The 12885-nt window shown below is 39.7% G+C and overlaps 1 protein-coding gene across 2 annotated transcripts in view; it reads left to right on the plus strand.

The window, feature by feature from the left end:
* The first annotated feature begins 1372 nt into the window (after positions 1-1372).
* ARMC8 (armadillo repeat containing 8) overlaps positions 1373-12885 on the plus strand; it is a 103654-nt gene continuing 92141 nt past the window's right edge. Inside the window, exon 1 of one of the 2 annotated variants that reach the window (XM_023513021.1) lies at positions 1373-1624. In XM_023513021.1, the coding sequence (XP_023368789.1) occupies positions 1580-1624 (45 nt within the window). In that variant the 5' untranslated portion in view covers positions 1373-1579. Of the gene's footprint in view, positions 1625-1682; positions 1864-12885 lie in introns of those variants that run through there. The other variant, XM_012804987.2, reaches the window with a different exon arrangement.

Consider the following 12885-nt stretch of genomic DNA (forward strand, 5'->3'; position numbering starts at 1 on the left):
CAAAGTACAGGGCTAAAATTTTTTAATGATTTGAAATTGCCTTTAAAGAAAATACTGAATCAATAATAATTCCTGGGGATAGATTGGCAAAGATTGTGTAGGTGGTATGAACGTTACTGAAATTTGGGAACTAGTGTTTATAGGAGAAGTAATGTCTAAAATAAAAGTCCTGCCTTCCAAGAGCTCTAAAGTTTGTTAAGGAGCATGGATCCATAAGCAAGGGTGATAAATGCTACAATAAATTTGGAGACCAAGTACTAGATAAGATAGGAAAACTGTGAGGATGAGGCGGTGCCTGTGGCTCAGTGAGTAGGGCGCTGGCTCCATATACTGAGGGTGACGGGTTCAAACCCGGACCTGGCCAAACTGCAACAAAAAATAGCCAGTCTTTGTGGCCGGTGCCTGTAGTCCCAGCTACTTGGGAGGCTGAGGCAAGAGAATCGCCTAAGCCCAAGAGTGGGAGGTTGCTGTGAGCTGTGACGCCATAGCACACTAATGAGGACGCCGAGCACACTAGCAAAGTGAGACTGTCTCTAAGAAAGAAAGAAAGAAAGAAAACAGTGAGGAGCAAAATGAAGGAGAGGCTATCAGCTACATACAAGACCAGGTGGAAGGCTATTGCTGTCGTCCACGAGACAGAATTAGGAGCGGAAGGAATTAGAAATGGAAGGAAGACAAGGGTTAACGTAACAGGCGCATTGCAACCACGCTGTGGAAACCTTACTGGTTTCGAGCAGTACGAAGGTGAAACCTGTCAACCAAGTCAAAGGCAGGCTTTTTCTGAGCGTTTGGCGTGTATTGACTCCTCTGTCCTCTTTAACCCTTATTGTACATACAAAGAAACAAACAGATGGAGGCTAAGTAACTTGCCTGTGGTAATGCACCTGATAATACGAAGTACTAACGATTATTAAACCCTGGCGTTCAGACTCTAGAGTACCTATTCTTAACGCAACACCAGAAAAACAGGTCGGGCACACAACGCCAAAGCAGGTCACACTTTTGCGTTGGAGGGTGAAACAGTTACTCCTATTGGTGGCAGAAGATCTGGTTCTGAGATCACATTTTCTCCACTTATTAAATGGCGATAATGGAGTTTGGCGCAAAGACACAATGAGGTAATGGATGTGGAAGTGAACTTCAAACTATGTACGTGGCTCCACTTACTAGTTTTTCAGAATGTGAATACGCTAACCATAAACTGAAATTTATGACTCTGTACAGTTTACAGAGCCAGAGCGAGACTCCGCCCCTGAGGCCCCGCCCCCTGCGAGCGGCAGGTGGGGCCGGCAGATTTTTCTTTGCGCATGCGGAAATCGCTGCCTGCGCCCACCTCTAACCCAGGCTGAGAGTAGCTGCTGTTTCTGAGAGGACGATTCGTAAGACGGCCTCTGGCGCGGTTCCCCTTTGCTCTCCCTTCCGCGGGTCTTTTCCGTTCTTGAGTGGCGTCTAGAGAGTGGACAATCCTAGTCTACCTGGCTGAATCTTTGTAGAGGTGCCTGTGTTGGCCCAATAGTTGGCTGTCGAAAGTGCCGGACCCCGCGCCGGCGCCGGCAGCCACCGGGTGGGAAGGCTCAAGATGGCGTGCCTGTTGGAGACCCCAATCCGCATGAGCGTCCTCTCGGTGAGTGACCCGCGGCGGCCGCCCTTCCGCCCGCCTGGGAGTGGCAGCCGGTCCACAGCATTCCCCCCAGCTCCGTGTTCTTCCTGGGCACCACCTCCTGTGGTGGTCTCCCACTCAGTTTTGGGCCAGGTAGTGAAGGAGGGTGGACGGGTGAGATAGACGGGACCCTAGTCGAGCCAGAGCTGTCTCCAACTCCGGGAGCTCCCACCGGTGCTGGTTCCCAGGATAGCGTTTGGCAGGTGAGATGGTTGTCGTGCCGGCTGCTAGCCTGGCAGCACGGCTTGGGTTTTCCTGAGCATTTCTCTGAGTCTCCGTCTTGCCGGTGCCACTTCTTCGGGGCCGAGCGTGCCCCTGGCCTGGGAACTAGTGCTCACTCAGCTCCCCGGAGCTTTGGCAAGAAGAAGTGCAGGCTCCTTGGCCCCCTTCATCAGCGCTGCCAGGTCTGTGCGGCTTCTGTCGCGTTCCAGTAGCCGGGCACAGGCGGGAGCTTCTTGGCTACCAGGATTTCATATCAGCTGAAACTCTTACTAGTGTATGTGATTATTTAAGCCCCTTTTTTCGCTCTGATCAAGAGGTCGCAGCTCTGAGTCTAAAGGAACTATATATTCTCTGTGCCTGATGTTTTTTCTTTAAGGGGTGTCCAACATTGAAGGGGGCGAAAGGGTGAGATTTCTCCGTTGTTGAGAGAAGGGAACGTATTGATGTGCCAGGTAGTAATATCTGTTTTTGTTTTTTTTTAACAAGTTAAAAAAAGGCGATTGGGAGTTAACTTCAAAGGATTTTACAACAAATTCGAGCTGTCCGACTCTGAGAATGAACAGTTTACTAATGGTTTATTTGCTGCTGTGGGAAACTGGCAGGCAAAGATTGACCATCTTTATTACTTGTGGAAGGTGAGAAGGTAGTTGGATTTTCGATGACTTGTCGGTTTCCTAGAGTCTTGTAACTCCGTCCCGTTTGTTTTCTCTTACCTGATTTCTACCACAAACACATTCACCTATCTGAAAGCACTTAGAACATTTGCTTATGATTCACCATTAGAATTATGTGGCCGACTGCAACCTTGAAAAGGCTTAAGTTGACACCTCAGTAATAATTTAATTTGGGGAAGCTGTCAACATGTCTCCTGATTCATGTTAGCAGACCTTTTTCCTCTTAGATTGCAACTGGGGAATTACCGTTCACCTAACTATTGAATCAGATTAGCCCATTACTCCACCCCTAACTGTAATACCCAGGAATGTTTTGTGGGAGGGCTGGCCCATGACTTTAAATAAAATGTAGATATCTTAATTGTTCTCAATTCCTCTTTTCTTACATCATTTAGACTTCAGTTATTCTTCAGTTCACCTGAAACTTCTTAAATTTTCTACATTATCCATTTGTAAAGTGCATGTGCTTGAAAATTTTCATGTATTTTACTTCCTCAGAAAATGTATTCAAAAACTTCTTGAAGAGTATTTCCTAGTTCTAGTTAGGATTTGCTTTAGCCCTACTGTCACTGAGGGCTTATTTTTTAAAGGTTTTCACAGTCCCAAAGTTTGATCTGTCAAAACTTCAGTTCTGGAGACTTGGGGAAATCATGGCTTTGGATAAGTGATTGAAGCTGTTTAAATTCACTGATTTTTACTAATTTAAAATGAAGCCTATACTTCTCAAAGTACTATCCAGCACACCACTTTTTACAGGAAATATTAATCAGGAATTATATTAAATGGTTGATTGCTTTCGTACGTTACTTACTATGGACCTGTTATGTACTAAACCCTGTGTTATGCACTTTAAGGAATGCAAGGGTGAAATCAGAAATGCCTTTAAGGCACTCATAGTCTGGATGACTTATATCTTGCTAAAATAATTTGAGCAAAGAGAAATTCAAATTGTTTTAAAACATCTACATTTAAGGCCTTTTATTCCTTTTCCCTGAGAAATCTAATTCACTTTCCTAACCTTAATTGATCCATTCACACCTCTGAATTGCCAGCCTTGATATTTCTTCTACATCTAGTCTCATATCTGCAAGTTGTATGGATGTCACCCATAACCTCCAACAAAGCATATTCCTTCTCCTCAGAGGACTTAATCATGACATCCCAATTTCTCTTAATAGTATTTATTTTTCACTGACAGTGCACTGTTAAGCCTCCTAAATCATCTTCTACTCCTTTCATGTCCCTTTCTATCTACAGAGTTGTTAAGATGTGCTACTTCTTAACTCTTAGTGTTTCTTAGATCTTTCTGTTCTCATGGCCACTTTTATTCGGGACATTGTTGTTTTGTGCCTGTACTATACTACAGGGTCCTTTTGATTATTTTTACTGCCTCTAGTGTCTTACCTTCTCATTCCAATGCGTTTTTACATTAATTTTCTAAAGAACACTGGACAGCTGCTTTTCTTTGGGACAGAGTCTCACTATGTCGCCCTGGGTAGAGTGCTGTGGCATCACAGCTCACAACAACCTCCAACTCTTGGGCTTAACAATTCTCGTGCCTCAGCCTCCCAAGTAGCTGGGACTATAGGCGCCCGCCATAACACCTGCCTGTTTCCTTGTTGCAGTTGTCATTGTTGTTTAGCTGGCCCAGGCCGGACTCCAACATGCCAGCCTCAGTGCATGTGGCTGGCGCTGTAACCACTGTGTTACGGGCGCCAAGCCTGGTTCAGTTCTTTAGTGGGCTCCTGTTACCAAAGGCTCAGGTTCATATTCAGCTTTGGATTTCAGATTATTTATCTTCTGCATGAACCTTCTATTCCACATAAACTGACGTTTTCAGGATGAAGTGGTATTGAGTTTTTTCAAACTCTGATAAATCTTGTTTGTACATTTGAATTATAGCACTGTATGTATATATTCCATATATTTTAAACTTCTATCATTTGCCAGGCATGGAATTGGGTTTGGGAAGACAGTGGTAAACTGTACAGACCTATCTTTGTCCTTTCAGAGATTTTAGCCTAATGGGGAAAATAGATACCAAATAGTCACACAGTTGTTTGTGCATGTGATTAGTATTATGAACAAAAATATATAGGATGCTGTTCAAACATGTAATAGAGAAAAATGATCTAATATAGAGGGCAATGAATGAGAAGAAGTAGGGAGTGTTTCCCTGAAAAAGTGACATTGAGCTCAAAGTTTAAGGATGAGTAAGAACTAACCAGAAAAAAGTGACAGTAGAAGAGCATTCCAGGCAAAAAGAACTGCTTTTTCAGAAACCCTGAATCCTTGAATAATAATTCTGTCTTATCTTCTTAAGGAGTAAATTAATTCATAAGTAAATGCTTGACTTTTTAAAAATTATTATTTTTTAGAGACAGGATCTCACAAGTTGCCCTGGATGGTCTTGAACTCTTGGCATGAAGTGATCCTCCCACCTCAACCTCCCAAGTAGCTAGGATTTCAGGCATGAGCCACCAGGCCAGCTCCTTTTTTTCTTTTCTTTTGCTTTGTTATTTAATAACACTCTACATGTATCTTGTAAATACTAGGTATTCAATAAATGCTAATTGAACTATCTATTTTGGGGCTTTGGAAAAATGCTGGCTCTGTTTCTACACTGCACCATCACTCTTTGGTTTGCATTTAATGTTACAATCTCACCTTTTTAGAAAAGTTTATACATTTTCTCCCACATTTTTCGTACATGTGGATTATTTTACACTGATTGGATTTAAATGAATTTATTTTTAAGTAATTGTAGATTTGCAAGAAGTTGCAAAGGTAGTACAGAACAGTCCCTATATACCCTTCACTCAGTTTCCCCCATTGGTTACATTTTATATAATTATACTGCAATAGCAAAACCAGGAGATTGATATTGGTATAAGTGTGTGTATATTTATGTATCATTTTATCACGTGTGTATATTTGTGTAACCGCCACCACTGTGAAGATACGGAACTGTTCCATTATTTCAAAGATCTTGCTCAAGATTTTTTTTTTTTTTTTGGCTTGGCACCTATGGCTCAAGTGGCTAAGATGCCAGCCACATACACCTAAGGTGGCGGGTTCAAATCCAGCCCAGGCCCGCCAAACAACAATGATGGCTGCAACCAAAAAATAGCCAGGCGTTGTGGCTGGTGCCTGTAGTCCCAGCTACTTGGGAGGTGGAGGCAGGAGACTCGCTTGAGCCCAGGAGTTGGAGGTTGCTGTGAGCCGGATGCCATGGCACTCTACCTAGGGGGATAGCTTGACAGAGTCTCACTCTCTTGCCCTGGATAGAGTTCCATAGCATCATAGCTCATAGCAACCTCAGACCCCAGGGCTTGAGCAGTCTTGCCTCAGCCTCCCTAGAAGCTGGGACTACAGGCACCCACCACAATGCCCAGCTAGTTTTTTTATTTTTAGTAGACAGGGTCTCTCTCTTGCTTGTTTCTAACTTAGGAGCTCAAGCAGTTCACCCACTTCAACCAGAGTGGTAGGATTACAAATGTGAGCCCAGGCGCCCAGCCTCCCTCAAGCTATTCTTTATAGTCATATTATCACATCTACCTCTCCAGTGCCCCTTTCCACTATACCTAACCTCTGGCAACTATCTCTATGATTTTATCATTTTTTATAATATAGTGTCACATATGTGTTACCATACAGTGACTTTGAGATTGGTTTTTATCCTTTATAATGTTTTGAGATCCATCCAAGTTGTTGCATGTATCAATAATTTATGCCTTTGTATTGCTAAGTAGTATTTCGTGATGTGGATGTACCACAGTTTAGCCATTTATCTCTTGGGAATTTTAGTTGTTTTCTGTTTTTGGCTATTATAACCTACCATGAACAGTCAAGTACAGGTTTGTGTGGATATAACTTTTCATAATCACTGAGCTAAACACCCAAGAGTGCAATTGCTGGGTCATAAAAGAAACTGACAAACTTTTCTAAAGTGGCTGTACTACACATTTTACATTCCTGCCAGTAATGTGTGAGAGGTCTGATTGTTCTCTGTCTTTAGCAGCTTTTGACATTGTTATTATTTATTTTAGTGCTGTTCTAATAGGTGTGAGCAACTTCTCCTCATGGTCTTAAGTTGCAGTTCCCTAATGATTGTAATATTGAAAATCTTTTCGTTGCTTATTTGCCATCTGTATTCCTTGGTGAAGTATTTTATTTCCTTTTGCCCACTTTCTTTTTTTTTTTTTCCCCTTTTGCCCACTTTCTAATTGACCTGTTTGCTTTTTGACTATTATGGTTTGAAAGCTGTTGATATGTCTTAGATATGAGTCCTTTGTCTGATAAGTGTTTGCAAATATTTTCTTCCAATCTGTAACTTGTCTTTTTAGCCCATTATTCAGAGGTTTAAAAATGAACCTTAATTCCAACCTCACGCCTTATTCAATAAGTAACTCAAGATGAATCATAGATTTTGTAAAATATAAAGTAAAACTTTTAGAATATAACAGGAGAAAATTTTTAGAACTTTTGAGTTTGTTGGAGCATTCTTAGATATAACACCAAAAGCGTGACCTATTAAATCAATAAATTAGACTTTATCAAAGTGGAAATTTATGGTCTGTGGAAGACCGTGTTCAGAGGATGATTGCATTTCATTATAGTCACTTTGTAATGGTTTAAAAGGTAATAATTTTTATTATTATTTTTTAGACAGGAGTCTTACTCTGTCACCTCAGGTAGAGTGCCTTGTCAGCATAACTCCCAGCAACCTCAGACTCCTAGGATCAAAGGACCCTCCGGCCTCAGCCTCCCTGGTAGCTGGGATTATAGGCACCCACCACATCACTAAGCATTTTTTTTTTTGTAGAAACAGGGTCTTGCTCTTGTTCAGGCTGGTCTGGAACTCATGAACATAAGCTATCCACCCGCTTTGGCTTCCCAAAGTGCTAGAATTATAGATGTGAGCCACCTCGCTAAGCCTAAAATACTTTTGAATCACTTTGTAGGCTAGTATGGGCAGCTGAGTTATTTGTTAGATTTTAATTGCCTTCTTTACAATTTTTTCCCAGTGTCATGACTTTTGGCAGGGGGATGGGGGGGGGCACAGCAATTGTTAGAACTGTGTAGGGTACTTCAAGTTTGGATATTCCTTGATTTTGTCCTGTTTTTGACAATTGTAAGCATTTTGTTGGCCTTTCCTATTCCAATTACTGTGCACTTAAACTATCCTGTAACTATAAATTTGGCCTCCCTTGGTTTTTAGTTATAAATGGAAAATAAAATCTGTATAGCATGTTTTAAAGTTTTCCATTTGTTTACAAAGCACCAAAAAGCCCAGGGTATCTCAGTAGATTGTCCTAAAAGAAACTAGTCCACATGAACTTTCTAATCTTTAGTGGCAATATGTGAAAAAGGAGAGATGCTCATTGTATGTTTCTGGACATTGAACTATGTCTTTAAGGAAAGAATACTACTTGAATTCAGACGACTATTTCTCAGGATGTCTTTTAAACTCCATCAAGAATCAGAAACACCTTTGTGTAGGGTCTTCAGATTTCACTTGGAGATCTAACCTTCTTATTGCCTCCTGTTCTTGTTAAATTTTAAATACTTAGTGCCAGGGACTGGGAATGTTAATAATTCTCACTTGTATGTTTTTAATTTCTGATTTGGCAATTGTTTGGTGGTACCATCTGTCATGTTGACTTCTGGGTAAAGATATGGTATTATTTGACAAAACAAAATTCCTGTTGCCTTCTGGAAATTGGACAGCAACTGCCTTCACTGAACAGTTGTGCTGTGATCCCTGGGATTATTTTGATAGAAATAAAGTTCCCAAATAAGATCAGTTTTGCAGAAATAGCACTCCTCTCTTGTCATTTTGATGAAGGAAAATCATTTTGACTCATTCCATAATATCAGAAGAATAAAGAGTTAACACTCCCTGGCGTATTTACAATACAAGTATTGGCAGAGGAGGAATGATTGAGACAGTGCTATGCTTTATATTAGAAATAAAAAGTTGTGGTCTAGTGGAAAGAATTTCCAGCCCATAAGATCTATTAATATTTGGAAAATATTTATAGTATTAATATTTGGAATATTTATAACCTGGAAAATTATTATGGAACACATGCTTCTTTTGCTTCAGAGGTATTTTTAAGAATTTATTAGACTTTCAAAAAGTTCTGCATGGTGACTGATGGGATGATGGAACCAAGCAAAAGGGAAAAGTCACGACTATTCATGATCAAGTATGATTCACAAGGTTTGTATCTTTTTGTCCAGGTACTATCATGTACTGCAGTGGTGATAGTTAGGACAGGGATGTGTTAGAGAGGAAAGGAGAAAAATAAATTTCATTTTGGACGTGCTGAGTTTGAGGTATTTTCCAGATACCCACTCAGAAATGTCTGATAGGCAAGTAGATATGAAAGTTCATGCTTAAATCTGGGGTAATGATCATTATTTGGGAGTCAGCATATTGATCAGTGGTTCTTAATCTTTTAAGGATAAGAGTCCCAACACCCTCTTTTCCAAAAAACAAATGTATGCTTACAGAGTCCATAATTTCAAGGGGTTAATGGATTCCCTGAGTCAGTCCTAAGTTAACTCTGTAGCTTGTCAAAAAACATATGGCAAAATTTAAAAGTTGTTTTAAATCATTCTGGTACAGTAAAGATTATAACAATAAAGTTTTAAAATTCATTTAGGGTATTATGTGTGGGACCTGAAGAGCTATGATTTTTTGCCTAGAGTATGCCTGTCATCTTCCACAGCATGTTCTGTGTCCATGTAAAGGGCTTTGTATAGCAGATGTTATAGCAGGCCTGGGGTAGCTAGAAATCCAGTTTAGATCAAAGTAAGGCAGTTGTGGGTCAGTGCACAAGAAGAGTGAAAGAGTTAACATTTCATTTTCTAGCATATTCATAATGTAGGTATTGACCATGATATTGCTGCGATTGTCACAGGCAGCAATGTAGATAACTAGTCAGACTGATCTGGAGTGGTATTGTAGTAGGAAAGCTAATGCACCAACTGCTCAAGGTGATGGCCTGAGTCTGAGTCAAGCACCATGGATAGCTCCAAGGCAAGGGTATTACTGTCTATAGACAAGTGCTGCCTTTTTTATCTGGAAGGCAGCTGGCCCGTCTGGATATCATTTCTAAATAGTAAATATCCAGGATCTCTAAGTCATTACACGACTACAATCTTTAATAACAATTTACTTTGGTGGTCCAGGACTATGCCACACCTACGTAACCTCACTTTTATTTTGTCAGGATTGGAAAGTAAAAATTTGAATGCATCTTAGTGGATTTCCTAGGCCATCTTCTCATTTTCAGAAACATCTAATGAACCTTACCCAGTCCAGAGAATATCTCAGTCTTTGTAAAACTCCTCACAACCTTTGCCACTTAGTACATGCTTCCCAAAGAATGTTCTTGCTCCCTTTGACTTCAGATTATGGTATTTTGCACCATGAATTCTTAGATCACTTACTGTCTGAAGGGTTCTCTTTCTGCCCCTCAGTTGAGGTATTCTCATCTACCTTAAAGAGTTTTTTGGGTGTTTTTGTTTTGTTTGTTTTTGTTCTATTTTTTTCATGAGACAGCATCTTGCTCTGTTGCCTGGACTAGATGGCAGTGGTGTCATTGTAGCTCACTGCAACCTCAAAATCCTGGCCTCAAATGGTTTTCCTGCCTGAGCCTCTGGAGTAGCTTGGATTGCAGGCATGCAGCACCATGCCAGGCTGATTTTTCTACTTTTTGTAGAGACAGGATCTTACTATGTTGTTCAAGTTGATCTTGAACTCCTGGCCTCAAGCAGTCCTCCCACTTTAGTTCACCTCCCAAAGTGCTAGAATTATAGCCATGAGCTGTTGCACCTGGCCAAAGAGTAAATGAATAGAATTTTATAGTGAGAAGAAATGTTAAAGATCATGTCTAGACCCATGTAGGTCTTGTGATTTGGACCATACTTTAGAAGAATAAACATCATACTACTTGACTAGAAACATGAATACTAGATTTCTTTCAGTTCTTATGTCCACCAAAACATATTTATACCGATTGTTAATAGTTTATAGGGATAATAAGAATATCCTCACATTAAAAACTCAACTACAGAGCTGGATGCATTGGTTCATGCCTATAGTCTCAGCTACTCCAGAGGCTGAGGTGGGAGGATTGCTTTTGAGTTTGAGGCCAGCCTGGATAGCATAGTGAGACTCTAACTCTAACAAAAAAATACAAAGTACTTCAGAAAAAGCAATGCTCTTCGTATTCCTTTTAATCTAACTGTGCTGTGACTTTTCTGTTGTGAGAAGAAGAAAAGAAAACTTTGTATGAGTGTAAAATTATGGAATTTTTGCCTGGAAGAAACCTGCAGATAAGATAATCTTTTTGGTTTTGTTTTTGAGACTGAGTCTCTGTAGCACAAACTGTAGTCCAATGACACCATCATAGGTCACTGCCACCTCAAACTCCTAGGCACAAGCAATCCTCCTCCTCAGCTTCCTGAGTACCTGGGAGACTACAAGTGCATACTCTGCACCTGGGGCTAATTTTTCTATTTTTAGTAGAGATGGGGCTTTACTGTTGCTCAGGATGGGATAATCTTTAGTTCATTCTTGTCATTTTTGGAGGAGAAAATCATCTTGTCATCATTGGAGAAAACTGGGAACTGGAGAGGCTGACTTGCTTGCTGTCGTATAAAGTGTGAGTCGGCTCTCCAAAGTTCCACTTTCTAAAAATTGTGTACATGCCCCTATATTTTAAAATTTTATTTTCAAATTTTATGAGCAATCATTAATTTACCATTTATTTTTAATAAATTCTCTAGACATATAAAGTCTGGTTTTCAGTCTTTTTACTGAAGGGTTAGGCTTGACTCTTATATAGTATAAGTAGATTAGATTAAATATGTATTTTTAGTATTTTAATGATTGTGTTTCTGGAATTAAAGCAGATTACATCCTAGGACTCTAATTGCCTTAAGTATATTATATTCTACATCGATAGAGCCCAGCTAAACATTTTAGGAATGCTCCAAATTACTAGATGCTACAGTAAAGAAGAGTTTGAATTAATCTAAGAGAGAGGATATGTTCCTGGTATCTTAGGTATTTCTTAGAAATACCAAAGAATGAATCCTGCAGAAAAAAATTTAAGGATTAAAAATAGTTGCAAAAATACTACATGAGAAATCTAAAACGAATTGAGTGTTTGAATATTTAAGTCTGATCAAGTCCTATTAGAGCCAGAATAGGCGTACTTGGGTACTTGGGTGTTGTCTTCTAATTTTTTCTCATTTTGAAGGCAAGTAAGAATTTTGAAATATATATGGTAGGGCATGATAGCTTTCTGCAAGTAAAAGGTCTGTTTTTATTGATGGTAATATATATTACAAATGGAGGCAGATTCCCCCCCCCCAATCAAAATTAGGAAAGAATTGTCTAGCAGTTACTTTGTCTAACAGTGAGATTGACTCTGGCAGCGAAACATTGTATGATATATATCCCCAGAATTCTTCAGGTAGCAATGAAGTAGTATTTAAGGTTTTATGTCTTTAGTGATTTCTTGAAAACACAACCAGAATAAAGAGGTAGGCATGTGATTTGAAATTAAGGCACAGTTTAGTAATGTGCTGCTTTCAAAGTATTGTTGTCTGATAGTCAGGATTACAGCAGTTCTAGGGACAAGAAGTAATACTGTACATTGAATGTCCCTAGGATTTAACATAAATAATTGTGAATTTGTGACTCATCTGAGCATTTGGCATTTTAGTAAATTGTTACAGTGGTAAAAGGACGTATCTTTTTGTACTGAGGATTTTGGAGGTAAAGGAAATGCAAATTTAGGTTTCACATTGTGGGATAGGAAGTTCTGGGGCTCCTAGTTGGAAAATTGAGAGTTGTTTCAGTTAGTGGTTTCCAAATCTTATCAGACTCACACCCTCTTATAAAAGATATTTTGTGGCACCTCCTTGACTGTCCTGAAATGAAATTCATAGATAAGTTAACTGTCCTCACATGTAACATTTTTATTTAAAAGTTGGCATAATGCACTATTTATAAAGGAGAAATAGAGTAGTTTGTCATTTAAACATGAACATAGAAGTAATAAAGCAGTGATATATTTGCAAATGTACATAGTTTGTGAATATGACAGCTATACTGCAGGCTGATAAAGGTATAACATAATGGTTACTTAAATATAATAATTGGTATTTTTATGTGACATTCTGTAATTAAAAACTTTTGGTAAAGCCCTAATAAGACAAAATACAGGCTTGGCGCCTGTGGCTCAAGCAGCCAAGGCGCCAGCCACATACACCTAAGGTGGTGGGTTCAAATCCAGCCCCAGGCCC

This window comes from Otolemur garnettii, unplaced genomic scaffold (genome assembly GCF_000181295.1).
Source record: "Otolemur garnettii isolate 467f Iridium unplaced genomic scaffold, OtoGar3 scaffold00032, whole genome shotgun sequence".
NCBI lineage: Eukaryota > Metazoa > Chordata > Mammalia > Primates > Galagidae > Otolemur > Otolemur garnettii.